The sequence below is a fragment of the Clytia hemisphaerica genome, unplaced genomic scaffold (genome assembly GCF_902728285.1).
Source record: "Clytia hemisphaerica strain Z4C2 unplaced genomic scaffold, Clytia hemisphaerica genome assembly, whole genome shotgun sequence".
NCBI classification, from domain to species: domain Eukaryota; kingdom Metazoa; phylum Cnidaria; class Hydrozoa; order Leptothecata; family Clytiidae; genus Clytia; species Clytia hemisphaerica.
The window spans coordinates 737402-758385 of NW_027103587.1; the positions used below are offsets into that span (position 1 = coordinate 737402).

General features: G+C 33.7%; 1 protein-coding gene across 1 annotated transcript; it reads right to left on the bottom strand.

Annotated features, from left to right (window-relative positions):
- Positions 1–5780: 5780 nt before the first annotated feature.
- LOC136801413 (inositol-tetrakisphosphate 1-kinase-like) lies at positions 5781–20970 on the bottom strand. Its single transcript, XM_067058050.1, has 2 exons — positions 20664–20970; positions 5781–8502 (listed from the first exon to the last, which is right to left on the bottom strand). Exon 2 carries the CDS (start codon positions 8429–8431, stop codon positions 7436–7438), a length of 996 nt encoding a protein of 331 aa, XP_066914151.1. The 5' UTR covers positions 8432–8502; positions 20664–20970; the 3' UTR covers positions 5781–7435.
- Positions 20971–20984: the final 14 nt, after the last annotated feature.

Below are 20984 nucleotides of genomic sequence, written 5' to 3' on the forward strand. Positions count from 1 at the left end.
TTAAAAACAAGTTAAGAACATTTTAAGGCTATTTTCTTAGGAAAATGGACAAAAATAGTCGCTAAATAGTGAAAATAAGAACATGTTAAGAACATTTTTAGTCTTAAAACATAGAAAGTTAAGAACATCCGAAGGCTTCAAAAATGTTGGATGTTCTTATAAAAAACTTGTAAGCGATAGTCTACTGTATGTGTATTTCATAAGAAAGTCTTTATAAGGATACCAGAGTAAAAACCAACCAAATTGTAAGAATACCATAAAAAACATCTCCAAAGAAAGATTTTTCAAATTAATGAGAATACAAAATGTATTACGCTGGTCTTGTTTTGAAACTGTACCTTTACGTGAGAACCAAAAATACACTCTTTTATTCAATAACACTTTTAAAAGTTTTATACGTAGCTACATGGATACACGTTTTTTATATAAGAACATCCAAAAATTTTGAAGCCTCAGGATGTTATTAACTTTTTGAATGTTAAGTAAAAATGTCCGTAACATTTTCTTATTTTCACCATTTTGTGAGCATTTTTGTCCATTTTCTTAAGAAATATAGCCATTTTAGAGTCTGCAAAGCCTTAAAATGTTCTTAACTTGTTCTTAAAATTTTGGCCATCGAAGCCTTATGTTCTTATATAGTTTGTTCTTATATTAAAAAAACGTGTACTGCCAAACCAAATATTGATTAAATAAAAATTGTTCTGATTTCTCTTTGTTCAATATTTATTTGTGTTTTTGTTTACTCACTTGTGTAAATAGGCTACATTTTACGAGGCCCGGAATTCCCGAGTTATTTTTTCCGAGTTAAAAAAACCGAGTTAAAAAAAAACCGAGTTATCCCGAGTTATGACGCCATTTTTGGAATTTAGTGACGTCATTTTTCATTTTTTAACTCGGGAATTTTTGCTTCCTTTAACTTTCCGAGTTATTTTAAATTTTTTAACTCGGGAATTTTTGCTTCCTTTAACTTTCCGAGTTATTTTCCATTTTTTAACTCGGGAATTTTTGCTTCCTTTAACATTCCGAGTTATTTTCCATTTTTTAACTCGGGAATTTTTGCTTCCTTTAACTTTCCGAGTTATTTTTCATTTTTTAACTCGGGAATTTTTGCTTCCTTTAGCTTTCCGAGTTATTTTTCATCTCTCTTTAAATTTCTTTTCAATCGACATGGCAAACTTTATGGCGCAATGGCGACAAACTTTATGTCAAGATTATGAAAAGAACACAACACGTTTTCTCTTCTTATTTTTGCATCGCACGTTTTTCAGTTTCGAACAAGTGTCCAGTATCTTTCACTTCACATTGCGCAGAATGGGGTTTGACGTTCGAATTGTTTTTATAAAAAGACGGGTGCAAACATTCGAATAACAATATACCCTCAGGTCAACATTTAAAGACTTCCCACTTTGAAAAAGTAGCGTATTTGACCCCCGGAACGTTTTTTAACCGCAAGTCTAATTAGAGCCTTATGACACAAAAAGATTCGATTCATAATTCGAATGTTTTGCAAAGGTCACACGCGCGCGGGAAACTTTCGAATGTTCTTCTGTAAGTTGATTTGGTGAGTGTGTGCACTCTGGACAGTTTTATTCTCATTTTCTTTAAGTGCGTGTTGTCACGCCTCAGTAACTTTTTACTTTGCAAGAAGATGTTTCTCGAAATTGTATATTGGAAGTTCTCTTTTTGTTTACTAGAGATGTTTACTACTAAATGTGTTAAACTTAAACAAGTCTTTTGTATTAAATTCAATTAGTGCTGCATACTGTAAAGAGAAAATCACAAAACGTATTTTCAAACATGGAAAGGGAGATTATATGAAATGACCACTCAAAAAGGTGGTACATTGGCTCTCCGGCAGTCTAATTTTTAGAGTTTCCAAATTTTCTTTATAGATTATGATAGCTAAAAGATTGATCTTTTTGGAACCATCGAGCCATATATAAAAAAAAAATTCAAGGAACAATAAATTACATTTGAAGGGAGAAATATCGCACATTTGTGTCCTTTAACCCGTCATATCTTCCTGGAATCTAATATTTCTTAATTTGGCTCGATGGATTTAAGATCGGGACCACTTAGATGTGGTGTGCTCGAAATTTCAATACAACTTGACTATTTTTAGATAGCCGGAAGGAGCTATATATAGAAAAAGCACCCATTTTCTTGGATTTTTTGTCATTAATCATGCCAATTTAATGAACTAATGATTTTTTTTTAATTATTAATAATTTTTATCTTTAATCTTTCTAACCAAAAAAAATTTTCATTGAAATTATAACTAGAAGGAAATTTATACTCGTTTGAACTAAGATGATAAAACGCCATTCTGAAGAAGATGAAAAAGCACTTAAAGCAACTGAGTTTATTTATTTTTTAACATCTCTCATAAAAATCTACGAATAGTCTGTGAAATAATTGATTCAATAATCGTTGTTGATGATTCAATCAAAATTTTTACAGCGAAGGGGGAAGGACTCACTGAATTTTTCTGAGAATCTTGTCATGTCACTTACAGTATTCTTTAATGAAATAGGGAGGAAATATAAATTTTGAAATAGCTTTATCTCATCACTTACCTGCTGTTTTTTTTGAGATTTACACAGTATTTATGCTGTAATATTTTTGAAAGGCTTACACTTTGTTTATCCATCTAGCAGGTTTTAACTTCAGTTCTTGCTTTTCAATTATTCACTTGTTTGTTGATTTTTCATTTTATTAAGCAGGTTAAGGTTTTTCTAGTTGGTAATGGATGGTTATGTCTTTGATTTAGGTTGGTATGGGATCAATAGATTAAAACTGGTGTTTTTTTATGAAGAAAAATAACTCGGAAAGTTAAAGGAAGAAAAAATTCCCGAGTTAAAAAATGAAAAATAACTCGGAAAGTTAAAGGAAGTAAAAATTCCCGAGTTAAAAAATGGAAAATAACTCGGAATGTTAAAGGAAGCAAAAATTCCCGAGTTAAAAAATGGAAAATAACTCGGAAAGTTAAAGGAAGCAAAAATTCCCGAGTTAAAAAATGAAAAATGACGTCACTAAATTCCAAAAATGACGTCATAACTCGGGATAACTCGGTTTTTTTTTAACTCGGTTTTTTTAACTCGGAAAAAATAACTCGGGAATTCCGGGCCTCACATTTTACTTACAAATATTTAAAAAAATCGTATTGCGATTAAATAAAGTTTCAATGATCACAAATCTCAATCATGACATACGTAGAATTACTTTAATGTCGGAAATTTTCGCGATTTTGCTAAAATTCGCGATATTAAATTCCTTCGCCAAAATCATCAAAAGAACTTCAAATTTGGCATTTCTTTCTTTTTCTTCAATCTCACTTATCAAAAATGTTAAAAAAGTCTTCTCTTTCTTAAACTAAACAAAAGTTTACCACTGGTAAAAACCGGGGTCTTTCCGAGAACATTACGTCATGAATATCATGAGTAGCAAAGGACATTAACAATCATCAAAACAATTTCTTTTACATACTCTCCACAAAAAAAAGCAGAAAAGCAGGAAAGATATCATCTATCATCATGCTTTGCGAAAATAAATTTTTCAGTAATTCATATTCGCGAAAGTAAATTGCCGCGAAAATGAAAACAATCACGAATGGCCTAAATCGTGAAATTTTCTGACATTAAAGTAAGCCATAATTTAACGCACAAAAAGTGGTTCAACTCGATATTTTGAACATTGGCCTCAAGCCATTTTTCCAAGTTCTAAAGTCTGCAGATTGATTGACGCTTTCAGACATCGCGATGTTGTGGGTTGACAGCGGAAAGTCTTATTTTAATTCCTTCATTTATTTACGATGGAAACTTTAAACTTCCTTCTAACACCAAAAACAGTCAGTGTTCCCATCTGATTCCTGTCAAAATGAAATGAATTGTTTGTATATACACCTTTTCTTTTATGAGTACATCCAAAATTTTTAAAGCCTTCGGATGTTCTTAACTTTTTAAGTTTTAAGCCTAAAAATGTTCATAACATGTTCTTATTTTCACTATTTTGCGACTATTTTTGTCCATTTTCCTAAGAAGAAAATTGCTGTTTTAGGGTCCGCAAAGCTTTAAAATGTTCTTAACTTGTTTTTAATATTTTAGCCATCGAAGCCTTATGTTCTTATATAGTTTGTTTTCTTATAAAAAACCGTATAATAGTGACACGTGCAGATTGGGCTCATCAACATTTCATGGGATTAAGAAGTTAGACGATGTTTTACTTAGACTATGTTTTACTAAAATTTCTCCGCCATGGGCGGTATCTCCGTTAAAAGATTATTCCGCCTTTTAAGATTATTCAAATTTATTCTAGTGATCCTCTGGACGATATGATCGTCTAGTCAATAATTTGATACAGGACCCCTTACCACTAACCTATCGGGAAGACCTGCCCGTGGTGAAACTCGAGATGCAGAATCCTTCAAAAGGGCAATGCATTCTACTGTAAAGAGCCACACAAAAAAATATGGCTTAAACAAGTGCCCTACCCCGGGCAAAGCTACTAGTAAAAGCGTCACCAGGTGCCCTCAAGACACCCCCTCTGGAATGTTCGTGATAGAGGGTTAGACCTTGTTCACCGGCAAGGTGGGGGTAAGTGCCCCATATTGCCTGGACTATCTAAATGACCTTAGTTAGGTCTTACCTTTTACTATTTATCTATTGGTAGCTGAGGATTGGTGATTGTAGGATTGGGACTTGAGTGAGACATTTAGTACTGATTGGCTCCAAAAAATGTCACTTTCATGGCTATTTGGTCTTTTGCCAATTTCAGATGCTGTGAATTCTAAGCTAGCAAACTGAGGTAGATTTTGTACAGACGCCCCCTTCTCACAGACCCACTGGGACCCTTCCCACAGGAAAAATTGGCAGAAATATCGTCTCCGGTGGAAAATTATCTTCTCATTTTAGTCCTGAAGAAAGCAAATCCTCACTGCAAAATATTGTGCTACTTTTTCTTCTATCCCCACTGGCTTGAAAACAAAAGAATTTAAATCCCCAGCCATAAAAAAATATGGGAATATCAATCCCCATCAAGTCTCAGTCCGTTATTTTTATCCCCGCTGGTAAAAATAAATCGTACCGGGTCTGTGTGAAGGGGTGTGTATTAAGCTATAAACTATTTTTTATTTCAATGGTCCTGTTTATCATCCTCTACAAGGTGTCCCTAATTAAAGTATCGAGTTTGAACATGCGATTGAGTAGAAAAGTTTGTGTGTGCTATCGCTAAAATATAAGAACATTCTCCATCACACAGGCTTATTACAAAAGGTAGTTACAACGTATAAATTAATCGTAATCACAAAGAAAAAAGAGGGAGAGCTTAAAATACAATTTTGTGAACACGCAGATAAAACTTTCTACTCATAGTTGTGTTTCGACTCGATACTTTAATTAGGGACACCCTGTATATATAACTATTTGCATTTCAATATCAAAAGACAACAAATGTATTCAATGATTTGGCGTTAACTACCTTAAGGGAACTTATCTTGGCGAGAACTTATTTTGGCGAAATTGGCGAGCGAACTCAAAATTCGCCAAATTTAGTTCTCTAAAATTAATTTTTTAGGTCATTCGGTATTTTGCCTAAATAACTTCTTGAGTTCACAAAAGAAGCTTCAAATAAGGCAAAATAGAACAGATTTACGCTGCCATTCGCCAAAATAAGTTCTCGCCAAAATTAAAAAGAATTTTCAAATCAACCGTTCGTCAAAATTAGTTCTCACCAAAAAGAAGTTCCCTTAAACTAAGAATTCGTTTATCTTATTTTTTTTAATAAATTTGGTTTACCAAGAAATCAACAGCAGAAGCATAAAAAAGATTCACATCTTGGATATCAAAAAAAAGAATTGAAAAGATACAATTTTAATTAGATTCGGAAAAAATGTTCGTATTCATAATTATTAGAGACACCTTGTTCAAAAAAACTCGAAAAAGAAATATTCAAATTTGCTTATGTCCAAAAAAATTTTGTGTCGGTTTTAAAATACATATAATATAAATTATAAAATTTTGTCAGCATATTATAATATATAAGTCCAAAATTTTGTATGATCATTTAGCAGTAAACCCTAAAATTCTACCTTAAAAAAATATTTGATATTTTTAAATTAGTTCAGTATTAAGTGTTCCATGTGGCTTTAAAAGTCAAAAAGAAAATTTTTCTGAAACCCCTAGCTTCTACTTTAATCGGATTAAATCTCGCAAAAAATTTCTGGATTCAAGTTCGCGAGTCAGCAATCTCACGCGTTTTTGCGAGACTTAATTTCGCGAAAATGGCAAAAACTCGCAAAGTCGCGAAATTAATTCTCGCAAAAATTTATCCGATTAAAGTAGCAGTCCCCCCCCCTCGGTGGAAAACATGATCTCTAAACTAGACAAAATATTTTCAAAAATACCATGGGGTGTTAAGATAAGGACAATTTTGCAAAGATGAATGGTGTTTTCCATAGTTAGACTATGTCACAGAAGAAGTAGGTACGTTGGTCATCTCCGCCTTAAACTGATAAAACTGATAAAAAAAACTCAAAATTTTACATCCTGGAAAATTAAGGTGAGAATTGGATCGGATTAATTTTCGCGAGTTTTTGCCATTTTCGCGATTCGCAATTCGCAAAATTAAACAGATGCGAAAGTTTCAAAATAAACAGTATATTTGCTTTTCGGGCGCTTTTAGGACCTCGTTAAACTAATTTTTGCCTGATGTCCATTCATATTCAGAAATTTCGCGATTTTTTCCATTACCAAATTAAATCTAAAAATAAAGAATGTCTAATAATGACCATGGTTTTTTTAAACCAAAATTCTTTTATCTAATCCCCAATTTTCCGGTTTAAAATATGTCTAAAACCCCATCTAATTTATATGATTCAAAAATATACATCCTATTTAAGTGATCAAGAAAAAAAACCATCAAATCCTTTATACATCCTGCTCTCTGTTGCCTAGTGTACGCCCATTTGTACGCCCCTTGTTCATTTTAACTCTTCGGGACTTATATGGACCAAACCCCCTAGCTCTTTAGTTTTCTAAATACTTTTAACCTATCAAAAAAAGTCTAAATACCCTTATTCCAACTTCAGTTTACCCCTTCTCGCTGCTGTTATTTAGTTTAAAATCGATTTGTACGTCAGAATCGCTATGAGCCTCCACCAGAGTTTTCTTTGGCTTCACCCTACTCAAACTTTTGAAAGTTTTTACCGTTCATTTGGTACCTGAGAGAAGACAAATAATATTTCCCCTATGACAATTTCCAGACCAGAAGAAAGATTATTCAAAAAAAAAAAGTTAAGCTATTTACATTTGTTATCCCATTATAAATGTCTTTCTAAGACCCCATCTACATGCTACATATATAATCTCTCCATGTTTGGGAACCAAATAACGTGTAAACATAACCATAAAAATGTACCAAAGACTCTACTTGCATCACATCATTTTGCCATGATTCGAGCAGAGTCAATTTCTTTTAATTTGTCAAACAAGTCTTTAGCGAAAAGATCTAAAGCACCATTATAACTAGGCATATAATTCAGATCTATGATTCCGTAATTCCCAGTCTCTTGATCAATAATAATGTCCACACCGAAAAAATACAGACCAGAATATTTGACAATACGTCTCAACAGTTCACTTATAATTTGCTGATCCAAGACACACTGCGATTGGTCCTCAATATAAGTCCTGAATTTCTGGCGATTCGGGTCAATGTCATGCAAATCTTTGTTATGGATATTAACTTTCGAGACGGTCATCGAATCAAAATAAACAGTCTGTTCACATCCGGCTTCAAGATTTTTGACGGACGGCCGCTCGCAGATGTAGTGCGACCGATCGGCATTGGCGATTTTGTATAATTTTGAACCATGGTTGATAAATTCTTGAATGACACATGGACTCATGACGTCACCAATGGAATGCTCGGAAAAAATGATTGACATGTCATGTGCTTCGGCATCGAAACGTGTCAGTGGCGGTTTCGTGATCAACGGGAAAGAAAGCGAGTGTTTATTCACGATTGCCATCACGTTTTCTGAATCGGTTTTCTCGACAAATGCGAATCGGGGAACAAAAACCTCAACTCCGTTCAATGAAAATTCACATTGTTTCAAAATCTCCATGCTGTGTAGACGGTCAGCCAACTCATAAGTCTTTTGTACAGAGTCTAATAAAACAAGTTTCGGATTAGCCTGTGCGTGCATCAATAATTTCTTCAATTTAGCTTCACCAACATCCTCACCCTGATTATACCATTCCAAAACTTTATGAATAATAACGTCAAAAGGACCTTGCTCATCCAAACTCTTATTCATATCAATCACAACAAATTCAATGGAATGATCGAGACAAAGTTCTTGTAAGGACTCTGGTAGCCGTAACTTTCGACGGGTTAATTCAATGAAACAAACACCAACTCGTAACGGAATCATTTTGTCTCGTAAATATAGTCTTCTCCGACGAAACTCGTCTTTTTTTCTCTTTTACGTATACTTCTGGTTACCTAAAACGATAAGAAAAGTTTTTGAGTTTCAGAGGATATGTATTGTGAGGCATCATTTTGGGATCTTATATTAGGGAACAAACTTTTGCAGTGCATGCGTAAGAGGCAGAGGGCTCGACATCAAAGATTGACTCAAGTATTATATCCAACGGGTTTAGCGTCTGGAAGATTCACCTCAAAACTAGAAATCTCATGTTTGGTAAAGAGAACAGAACAGATTTTATAAATGATTAATCATATTTTAGATTCAAATGATATACCAATACACCATTTGTATAAAATAGGGTTGGGTCTTAGTTTAATGAGCAGTCAAATTGTCTACAATGAAGTTATTACACTAATGCACCTCCTTCTAGTGGGAAGGGTTCCCTGTGGGTCTGTGAGAAGGGGGTGTACTAATATAATTTTACCAAATACTATTCCTAGTAATATAGGGTAGTGCTAACACTCCAATCATCATAATAAATTATCAAGCAGAAATCATTTCCTTGCAAGTGCCCGGTTGCACAACTCATTCAAAGACAGTCCACTCGAATCAACCACTTGATCAAGAAGAGTTTTACAAGGCCTTCCTCTTTTTGTGTACTTATCACAATTGAAGGCAAGCAATTTAACTTATCAAACTTTAAAGCGTGAGGAGACTGTACTCCAGTCCACTTGGAAGGAATGACGTCAAATAGTTGGGTCTTAGTCGAACAGTCGAATAGTCGAATAGTCTCCAAGTTCTGATGTTATTACACTAATACACCCCCTTCTCACAGACCCAGTAGGATTTTTTCACCCTGTTGGGATAAAAACAACGGACTGAAACTCGATGGGGATTGATATTCCCATATTTTTTATGGCTGAGGATTGATATTCCCATATTTTTCATGGCTGGGGATTTCAATTCTTTTGACTTTAAGTCAGAAAATTCAGTGGGGATGAGAAAAAAGCATCATTTGCAACAAATATTCGAGGATAATTTTCCAGTGGGACGACTCTTTGGATAATTTTTCTAGTGGGAAGGGTTCCCTGTGGGTCTGTGAGAAAGGGGTGTACTAATACACTTGTCAAACTTTAAAGCGTGAAGAGATTGGGTACAAGTTTACCAGGGAGGAATAACATCAAATGGTCTCAAGTCGTTGTATTGGACTTCATTGAAAAAGAATTTGGAAGCCGTTTCCTTGTAAATTCACAACTCTTCATTACCGACCCCGCCGTTAAAGGTCGTTAGGTGTATTCTCTCAGCTACTAACATTTAATGTAATCTACCCTTACAAACTCAAACCCAAATTTCTTGTAGGTATAGAGTTAGAGTTCAGTGTATTAAGATACACAACATATAAATATACACCCTCTACAGATACACAACATATAAATGATAAATGATTTTATCTTAGTTAATGAAAATCAAGCCAAAACTCACTGTAAAAATATCAATTTAGCACGACAAGACATGATCGATTTCTATCCAAACTTCAAATCTCTCTCAAAACAAAGTATCGAAATTCAACTCCTTATAACTCACAAACAGATATTCTTGTTTTCCATAGTCTACACAATAAACAAATCCAGGCTTTTAGGTCTTACTTTTGGTCCATCGGCACTGCTATAGGCGGTCACTAGTAACCCCCACCGGGAATCGCTTATTAATATCACTCCCCCCCTGGGAAATAAAAAGGTTGAGCTTCGACCTAATCACTGACAACCGCAACACTGTCGTGGGGATAGTATTTTCAGCTGGGAGTCTGGATTGAAGGTTGGAATTTTAGGGTTAGGTGGGACCTGGAACTCCCTTGCACACTATGGAATCTAGCATATTCAACATACTCTTTAATTCTCTTTGAACACAGCTAATATAAAAAAGGTTAATACTATTATCTGATATTCCAATTGCGGATTGGCGAGCGCCCATGCTAAAACTCTAAAGGAGCAGGCCAATTTCCCATCGGAGAGGCTGGGTTACCAGAACTCCCGCTGCATAATCCTTGACACGGGCTTGCAAAATTCCGTAATCTAAACCTTTCAGATGTTGAAAATTTTCCTGACCTTTAGAGCTTTAGCGTGTCGGAAGAAATTTCTGTATCTACGTTGCCAGATAATTAACACCAACACATGCCAAACCTGTACGTATATAAGAGCACCGGTTTCATCGTCGAAAACTTTCAGTGTTATGATTATTACTGTGTTGAAATTTACTGCTCGAGTTGTATTTCAACATTTTGAAACAAAGGAATATAAATTATACCGTATCATTGAATAATAATGTAATTAAAGAGTCTGTCTAGCACCAACCAAGCAAATCAAAGTTGTTTCTGTGTAAAGATTGGAGGCGATAAAAATTTAAGAATAACTTAAGTTAACCTCAATGCCTCAGAATAAAAACATCATACAATAATATTATCAAACTAGCGAAAATTTGCACAAACACCCACATTTTTAGTAGCATATTTTTTAAGCATTTTGAAAGAACTTGAACCTCACAAAAGTTTACGCTGAGTTCGAAATTAATAATGACACAAAAGCATGCATAATTCAAAATTAGTTTGTAAAGCCTACCTATTATCTCTTCCAACATTTTTTGCTTATTTTCTTCTATGTCTAAATTAGTCGTCTTGTATACTAGACTAATTCGAAATAGAAGCACGCATAGCAAAAGCATATTTCAGGCTCAAAGTGTAATTAGGTTAAGACAAAACATTAGCCCTGCACTTATCAAAAAGGTGTAAGAAGACCCTTGAAGAAAATACACCTTTCATTGCAAATACCATTTGTAAAGATTATATTTGCAAATTATCCATACACTATTATAAGTCTTCCATTGATCGAGATTTTAACAAGACTGCTTTAAGTGAACTAATTTCCTTTGAATTGAAATGTTGTACAAACACTTGTATTCTAAAAATGGTTCAGATTTAAAACACTGTTTTTAGATCTTGTAATTTGAAAAAACACAAGATTAAAAAAATTATAGGAACAGTCTAGAATTCATTCGATTTCTGACTTAATCATTTATAGGGGCCATCCATATAGTACGTACGCAGTGAAGAGGAGGGGAGAGGGGGGTTAGCAAAAGCGTGCGTCGTACGTCTATTGTTTAAATGACGGCATTTATTTTATTCTCTGCGTACAAGGGAGAGCGGCGGCAAAAATCTGGAAAGTTTTTGCGTACGTACTATAGGAATGACTCCATACGGGAAAAGCCTCAAAACAGCGGTTACTTTGCTTTGAATAGCAACCCAAAACAAAAACCTGCAATTAAAATTGTTATGGAAATCAAAGCATAAAGTCTTTTTTCAAGTGGTTAAAAACCTGCATTAAGTATATTTCATAAGATTTTTTTAAAAATAAAATTTTTGAAAAATATGACACCAGACGATTTACTATTCAAACACCACGAAACTTTAAGCTTCACAAAAACAAGATGCATGTCTCTCCTGAGGAGGGCGAAACATTCCCATAAAAGGAATACTTTGGTCAATTTGATTTGCTCTCCATCTAGGACGAAATATAAAAAACAGAATGTCTTAATTGGATATTTCAATCACCTACTACTTGATATCAATGCACAAACTTGACAGATCAAGTGACGGATATAAAACACTCAAATTTCAAGAATCTGCTTCACCTTAAGAACGTCACAAGATCTACTATAAACAAAACATTTGTACTCATCCCCTACCCAGCAGTAGCGTGGTAAATAAATAGATACATTCGCTCAAATGACGGTTGTATCCATCAAATCTTTGTGAAAATCCGTCAAATCGTATTTCACACCGTCAAATCGTATTTCACACCGTCATATTCAGTACCAAGCTCCCAAAGAATCACAATTAAAAATTCTCACTCAAAGAAACCACAATTCTTCGTAAAATAAATGACCCACTTCAGCCTTTCTGAAAATACATTTTGAAAATTGAAATTAAAAAAATCAACTGTATTTTTATAATCTGATATAACATCACAGCATGGATCATCCGGCTAGGGCACACCATATTTATAGACAGCGAGTACACGAAATATAGAAAGAAACATTACAACAATGCAATGACGTCATTGAAGTATCCAATTACGTCATTCTCAGTGAGATTTGACAGAGTAGCCACTGTGAAAGGTCGAGCACTCGAAAGTGTAGAATAAGTGAAACGCTTCGCATTACAGAACGTGACACCAGACTTCTAAAAAGTATATCTATTCCTAGAGACAAACATGTAAAGCTATGTTTAAAGTTAACTTTTTCCTTATTGATTCGGATATATCATCTCAAAGGCAAGACAAAAGTCTAAGTCAGAATTTTCAAGTTTGTTTTATCTATTTATTTATACTATCTCAATCAGATCAACTATCTATCGATTTAAGATTTTCGTTTACATTTAACTTAAAATCCATCGTTTTACCCAGTAGTACACCTAACAATGCTTTAAAAACTTTTAGAAACATGTAAGAAACATTTAAGGCTCGAAAGGCCGATTTCTTAAGAAACATTGACAGACTGCTTGATAAAAATAGTTTCTTAAAAACAACAAACGTGTACACAATCTTTTGAGAGTTCCAATGCGTCCGTTTCAAAGGTGTGACATATGATGATAGATAGCCGAACTACACTATAACCACTATAACAATAATAGAGAGAACTAGCCTCCAGCTGACCTATGTACGAAATCGAGCCTTTATAAAAACCATTGCGAAAGATATTTCCATTACAACCTGCAGTAGGCAGATAATTTCTTATTTATATAATGGTTATGAAAAGCAATTAAATTTAATTGTACCGCAGAAGTGATTTTTTCCCAGTACTATGACGTGATACAGCTATAGCAACCATATTAAAAAATCCACCAAATTTTTATAAGAATCAAAATTATTATGACATCTTTTATGGTAAAAAAATTCCGAGCACCGCCGCGGAGGGCTACTACTAGCGAGTTTGCGTATGTGCGTTTTTTCTGTGACAAAGACGGTTAGCTACTGATTTTTCTGAATCCTGACCAACTGAAGACGACTTTTATTAAGCACTTTTATCGTTTCGATTTAGCAGGTCAAAATTGCGGGTTGTTTCAAATCGTTTCAGTCCCTCTAAAGTGCAAATACATGAACTCGCTTTTGTCTTCAAATTCATGGTGAATATTTCACTTTCATCATGCACAACAAAATCTCGTTTCAAATGAATTATTTTAAAACATTCAGTACCATCATAACATGAAGAGATAATTACACGTTTTTTATAAGAAAATCCTGCAAAATCAAAAGTCTTGTTCTTAACCTTTTGAGTTTTAAAGCTAAAAATACTAAGATGTTCTTATTTTCACCATTTTGCGAAAAATCTTTTCCTAAGAAACTCGGTTTAAGTGTCCTGGCCTTAAAATTGTTCTTAACTTGTTCTTAATATTCTGGCCATCGAAGCCTATGATCTTATACAGTTTGTTGTTATAAAAAAGACGTGAATCTGATAAAATAAAATCTCTAATGTTCTACCAAGATCATACTGTGACTCAAATGATTTTGTACACGTTTGAAATTCAAAAACTTTTTTATTATCCTGTATATTGAAACTGAAATTTCTTAATGTTGATATTTCTGTAGTTTACCGCCTGGTCTGGCCTGGTGTATCTAGATGTTTATACAACCAGTGTTCGCACAAATTTCTGTGAACACAATAATTGAATTGACAAAACACATATCCGAATACAAATTGATTAAGGGAGACCACGACGGTAAATCAGTAATCGGTAAAAATGAAAGATAAAAATCTAGTTTACAGCAGGCCTGGATATGCAAGTTAGTTTTTAAAAAAATACACGTTTTTTGTAAGAAACACACTTTTAAGAAACATGCGGCTCAGAATGTCTAAAAACAAAGAAACATCTAAGAAACATACTGAGGCTGAGAATGAGAAAATAACATTTTTTGATTCGGTTTTTTAAGAACCTTCCAATCAAGGCAAAATTCCAGAAAAATATTTAACAGTTAGATACACTTGAGAAAGTCAGAAAATCAATATAGAAGATAGGAGAGTACCGTAGATTAGTCAATTAGACTATTGTATTATCGTCATGCGTCCTTTAAGCTTGACAAATTTTAGAAACATGTAAGAAGCATTTAAGGCTCAAAAGGCCGATTTCTTAAGAAATATTGAGACTGCTTGGTAAAACTAGTTTCTTAAAAAAATGTGTAATGCTAGAACAAGCTTTTAAAATGGTTCATACTCATCATGAACAGAATTTAATGATGAAAATTTAAGAACAGAACTACACGTTTTTTTTTTTAAGAAACTAGTTTTAGCAAGCAGCCTCAATGTTTCTTAAGAAATCGGCCTTTCGAGCCTTAAATGTTTCTTACATGTTTCTAAACTTTTTGACATACTCAACCTCGTGGAATGCTGGATTGGTAGGTTCTTAAAAAAAAACCGAATGAAAAAATGTTATTTTCTCATTCTCAGCCTCAGCATGTTTCTTAGATGTTTCTTAGTTTTTAGGCATTCTGAGCCTTATGTTTCTTAAAAGTGTGTGTCTTAAAAAAAACGTGTATATGTCCAACATACCTTGTCAAAAAATATTAAGATAGTTTGGGGGAAAGAGAGAGAAAAGGAAAGGCGGAGAATTTCTTGTTCTCGTGCAACGAACAGTCTTAGTATGTAGTAAACGTTTTTTATAAGAATAACTTCTTTAAGAATATTAGGGTAATATTTCAGACTTAGAACAATATGCCTATTGTCTAGAACAATAGAAAAATAAGAATAATGCTCACCCTCAGCAAATGTACACTATGTATGTATTTAGTAAACGCTTTTTAAAAAGAATGTATTCTATAAAAATGTTCATGATGAAATATTGGGAATCAATCAAAAAATTAAAAATATGCTAAGACTATCACCACCATGGAATTTCGCAACGCCAACGAAACTTAAGAATGCCAATTAATAAGCATTTTACAGATAAATTTGCCATTATTTCCCCCCAGTTCTGTATTACATGTTTGAAATTTAGTTGGAATTTGGATCTTAAGAAAACCGTTTTTCAAATAGAAAAACACCATTCCTTAAAAAAAGGCGTGTAAAAACGTGCAATTATCGAACTTCAGAAAGTTTCGCAATCCCCCTGTCGTAACAACATCGCAAATCAATCAAATTTGTTTATCATCTAGTAATATCGTTAATTCAATGAAGTACATTTCATATATAATGTTGTATAATGCTTTCTTTGGATTAGGTTGGCACCGGGGGGGGGGGGGGGTATTACCCTTGTCGACTGACGGGGGTGCTCCGCTGAGGTTCGAAAAATGGACCCTGCGAAAAAAGTGACCCTGAATGGGACTGAAATTCCAAAAGTTTCTCAAATTTTCTACTTTTTCCCCAAATTTTCCAAAAAAAGGCACCCTACCAGGGACTGATTTTTCTGTTTTGGTTTTTTTGCGACCCTAACTGGGACTCGTGGAGGTTAAAAAGGTACCCTGACCAGCGGAGCATCCCCGTAACCCATCTTGCCCTAGTACCCCACCCCCCCCCGGGGGTTGGCACATTCGGATCTTGTTTGCAGGGATAGCCCAATAGTATGGTAGCATAAAAAAGATTGCACACTTAAAGTTAATGGACTCACGTTTTTTTTATAAGAACATCCAAAATTTTGGAGAACTTCGGCTGTTCTTAAATTTTTCAGATTTAAGCCTAAAAATGTTCTTAACATGTTCTTATTTTGGTAATTTTGTGCGTTTTTCTGAAAAATCGGGTGTTTTAGAGTGCCCAAAGCCTTAAAATGTTCTTAACTTGTTCTTAACATCTTGGCCATCAAAGCCTTCTGTTCTTATAAAAAAACGTGTATTATATCAGATTTTAGCATATGAAATACATTTTGATGATGAAAATAATAAAACTGAGTGAGTTGACAACATAACTTTAAAGGACAAAAGAATAAAATAAACCCACAAAACTTATACTAGAAGGTTATAATTAAAAGTTAGACAAACACTCCATAACTGCTCTATTATTTGTCGAAAAAATAGATTTTTCTCTTCTCAATTTTGTTTTATTTCTGGGTCTGGTTTCCCATCAAAAAGTAAATCTCAATTTAATAAGGCGAAAACAAGTTTCAGAAATATAAAAAACAATCATCTCGCATATCTATAAAAATACATTCCAAGTACTATTATATATGTAAAAGTTCTCATCTAATGTTCTTATACTTTCTCGAATTCTGGAAAATTTTAAATGTGTGAAAATGAAAACTCAAAACATGGTGTTTTATATTGAAAGCTGGAGCTTCTTTTCTTTCTCTCAATGTAACGTGGTGTGAATATAATGAAAGCCTCAAAGAGAAAAAATGAAAGAAAAGTTTTGGATTATTTATAAAATGTAATTCAAAAGTGCTTATAATAAAATATGCAATTTAATAATTCCTGTTCAACTTGTATAGCATAAAGCAATGGGGAGGTTGAGGTTGGAAAAACTATTTTCATGTGTTTTAAGGGAAAGAAAAAATTGCAAAGTGATTGACATAAAAAATGTTCCAATTTGAAAATCAAGTTACCTTTTTAACAGCATTTAGTCTAAAAAATAAAATAATGTTTCCTACCTCCTCATTATAAACCAAAATACAGTAGATATCGAATAAAAAACTCATTTAAGAAAGAAAATCGATTCAAAGTTCACCAGACTTAGAGAATAAAACAGAATGAAATGCCAGACCTGTCTAAGATGCAATAAACAGAAAAGATTAAATCAAACAAAATTTTTCAGGATACCAACACTGGATGCATTCTTACTAAAAATTGTTTTTTGCATATTTGATACAATCAATCATTTTATGTATCAATTATTTAGATGTTATCAAACTTCTTATCACACTATAAAATAAATTGAACAAAATTTTGTCATAGGAGCAGTTTATAATAAACACTAAACTTTGGGATTCGGCAAATTAGACTGACAATTGTTCTTGCAAACAAATTTAGAAATTCTTTCATTCCTTCATTTAGAACATTTTATAGTTGTGCATTTTTAATCACGGCTTGTACCTTCATAGCTTTCTGACTTTTTGATTGGATCGGAATAATCAACCTGAATTAATCTCCTAAATCAAAGGCTGGGGACATTCTATTTTGCATTTGGAATTCATTAATCATCAGATACAAAGATCTGTTGTTATCCATTTAACTTTAACAAGATTAAGGCGAAAATCATAAAAATATCCAAGCCAAAAAACCAACAATATTACTGGGCTAAAAACTCGATATATTGTGAACATCTACAAAAAGCAAGGAACAACTACTGACTCTTGTAGAACCAAAGTTGTTTAGTACATATTTATATTCCAGAAAGGCTGTTTAAGGATGAAAAATTAATTTAAAGACTTTCATTGTCTCATATCCAAGTGACATAGCAATTTTTTGGAATCTTTAGTAAAGTCATTAGCCCTGAAAACATCTCATAGAGCACAGGATAAAAAATAGACGATGTCATGTTGCAAAGTTAAAACACTCCAGCATCAAAACAATGACAACAAGTGATACTTTTATAGACCTACCTGGTTATCAAAACTAGTCGATGAACAAAGAAAGACATTAGATATGAACTGGTCAAAATCAAAAATATTAAGGTTTGTTTGGGTAATGTGTTTACATAATTGCACACAATCAGTCTGATTGAAATGATAAACAGTTTTATTTTTAAAATATTGAAGGTAAATAAAAGTACCATGACATTTTATACATCTATTTTTTATTTATAAGATAAAAGAATATTGATCTATGCTTGTAAATAGTGATTCTTTCATAGCTAGAATCATCTTTTGAGCCAAAATTATTTTTTTTATGAAAATCTGCTTCAGTCAACTTTGGGTAGTAGCCGACTTTTAAGCAACAAAATCCAAAAAATCTAATGATAAAATCTGTCATCACAAGCGACTTTTTAAATACATATAGAATGGAACTTTCTAGCAAAACGAATGATAGGGAACGTTTAGGAACGTTCTTAGAACACTAGAGTACGTTCCTGTTCGTTCCCTTTTATTTGCTAGTTTGGGAGTGTCTTAAAACGTTCAGGAACATTGCAGAACGTTCACGAACGTCCCTGAACGTTCCAAATCGTTCCTAAACGTTCTTATTGATTAATCTTTTGGAAGCGAAGGATCGTTCGTGAGAGTTCTAGAACGTTTGAGAACGCTATGGAACATTCTCGAACGCTTGAACGCATTTGTATTTCAAAGCGCTTGTGATAACACAAATCTCGAGAAAAACACATACTATTGGTCACATTTTGGCCAAATTTCCAAGCATGTCCTGGCATGTGCTTATTTATAAAAAAGTTTTTTTTCAAATGTGCTTATAAATAAATTCAGAATTTGGCCCAGTTCTTATAAAAAACATTTTAGCAACTCAAAATTTTAAAACTAAACCCTAATCTTCTGTAAAGGTACAATTTCAATAGCAAAAGAAGATCCATCTCATGGAGAAAATGAGTGATTTAGGTAAGAACATTGATCTATGCTTATAAAATAATGATTCTTATAGCTAGAAATTCATTTTCTGAGCCGAAAAACTTATTTACGAAAATCTGCTTTGACCATTTCTTCCCTATGATGGTGCTCTGTCTTCATACAAAAAATCAGAAACACTTAATGATTCAAACTTAAGAAATCTCAAAAAACTTCATTTATGGGCATGTTTTAGCCCAAATTGACCAAAAAAAATTCTTTTTTTCCAAAAATCGAGATCTGTCACATTTGAGGGTTTACCATTTTGATTCTTAGTGCATATTAGAAAAATTGAATAAGCCAATCTGGAGAAAAGCTCATAATGAACGGACGAACAGACAAACGGACGGACAGACGGACAGACGAACAGACAAACGGACGGACGAACTGACGAACGAACGAACAAACAACGGTTAATTTATAGGACCTCAAAAGACTAGGATAGGTCCAAAAAATAACTATACATATCGAGCTTCAATGATAGAGATTTTAATGATCCAATATCAGATGTCTTTAAGAATAGGTTTCATTCAATACCCTGGCATCATCTTATACTATACTTGGTGTTTTAAAAAGTGAAAGTTTATTTTGAGATTCTGAGATGTTTAAAAATGTTTACATCCAAAATTATTATAATAAAAAGATAACAGAAATCATAGTTTCCTTTCCCTGGAGGAAAATTTCAAGAAAATCTTTGTCATGGAGGGAAAGGGTAAAAATGTGGAGGGAATTCTGCAAGGGTGTGAAATTTTGTCCTTGAGGGGGGGGGACCAGGCCATATTTAAAACCTATTTTCATTTATTGCACAACATTATGCCTCAACCCTTTTACCGTCAACTGCTCTAACTTGGGACGACTGGTCGAAACATGGGACTGTTGATATTCTGGCCTGTATTCTCACACTTTTAAATCTCTTTGACAACAAATTTGTTTTGATAAGTCCATCAAGTTTATCAATCATACTTTCTGTCATAACATGTCAGGATAACTTTCACTGATACCACGCCCTTTTTAACTTGATTCAAAATGACAGGACGCCGATTGGAGAATTAGAGAACGCCTGCTGCCTATCCACCTATCGCCCGATGGGATTAAAAAATAGTGTGTAACTTGCCGCGAGAGTGACATCAAACGTTCCATTGCTTTGCCACTAATATGGTCTTTCCACTATGAATTTTTTTCATATTTCGATCTAAAAGCCTACTCTGTGCGAAAGAGAAATCTTGTATTTTTTGATACGCCGTTCATTAATTAAAATCAAATGACTTTGGAGGTTCGGTGAAATGGTGGCCGAATTGTCATCCCATGTGTTTTGTCAGATAGTCCCAAGTTAGAGCAGTTGACGGTAAATCGTATTGCAAATTGGCAATAAAACAGTTCTTATTGACCTTTTGTATGGACAGGATACATTTTGACCCCAAAAACTAACAATAAAAAGATATTACAACAACCCAAACCATTTCATTATGTGATTATAAAAAAAGGTCTACAGTATAAAGAAGATAAACAGTGTAACGGCTGATCTATGGCAACTTTAAAATTTGCTGCCCAAACCCCCTTCTGGTATGGAAGTTTAAAATTTGTAGCAGCCAAAAAGTCAAAAGTCCGTCAAAGTCCTCCTTACAATTAGATAGATGCCTGATGCTGCATAAAAACATTAAGCAAAGAATATCAAAAGATAACTGCTCAAAAATGAGCTAGAATCCTACTTACCACATGAATTGCACAAGATAATTGTTTCTTCTCTGTGATCATATAGGGATAAGGGCGTGGTCTCTGCTGGTGTGTGTGCTATCAGCTATTTTTATGTGCTCCTTTTTTCCTCGTTTTTGCTCCTCTAGCAGGATATGTTACCTGCGTTTGGTTGGCAGGTTTCAGTGATGATATCAATAGTTCTCTATTCTTCAACAGATAAAATCTGTGTTGAAAGATAAATGTATCTTATATTTGATTTATTTTGGTTTTTGTCTTGTGCAGTTCGAGTGTTCGATTTCGAAATGGTCTGCTGTCTGCTGGTCTGCTGGTCTGGTTGAG

Coding starts and splice junctions, on each gene's coding strand:
- LOC136801413 (XM_067058050.1), bottom strand. CDS start 8,431: ATGATTCCGTTACGAGTTGGTGTTTGTTTCATTGAATTAACCCGTCGA.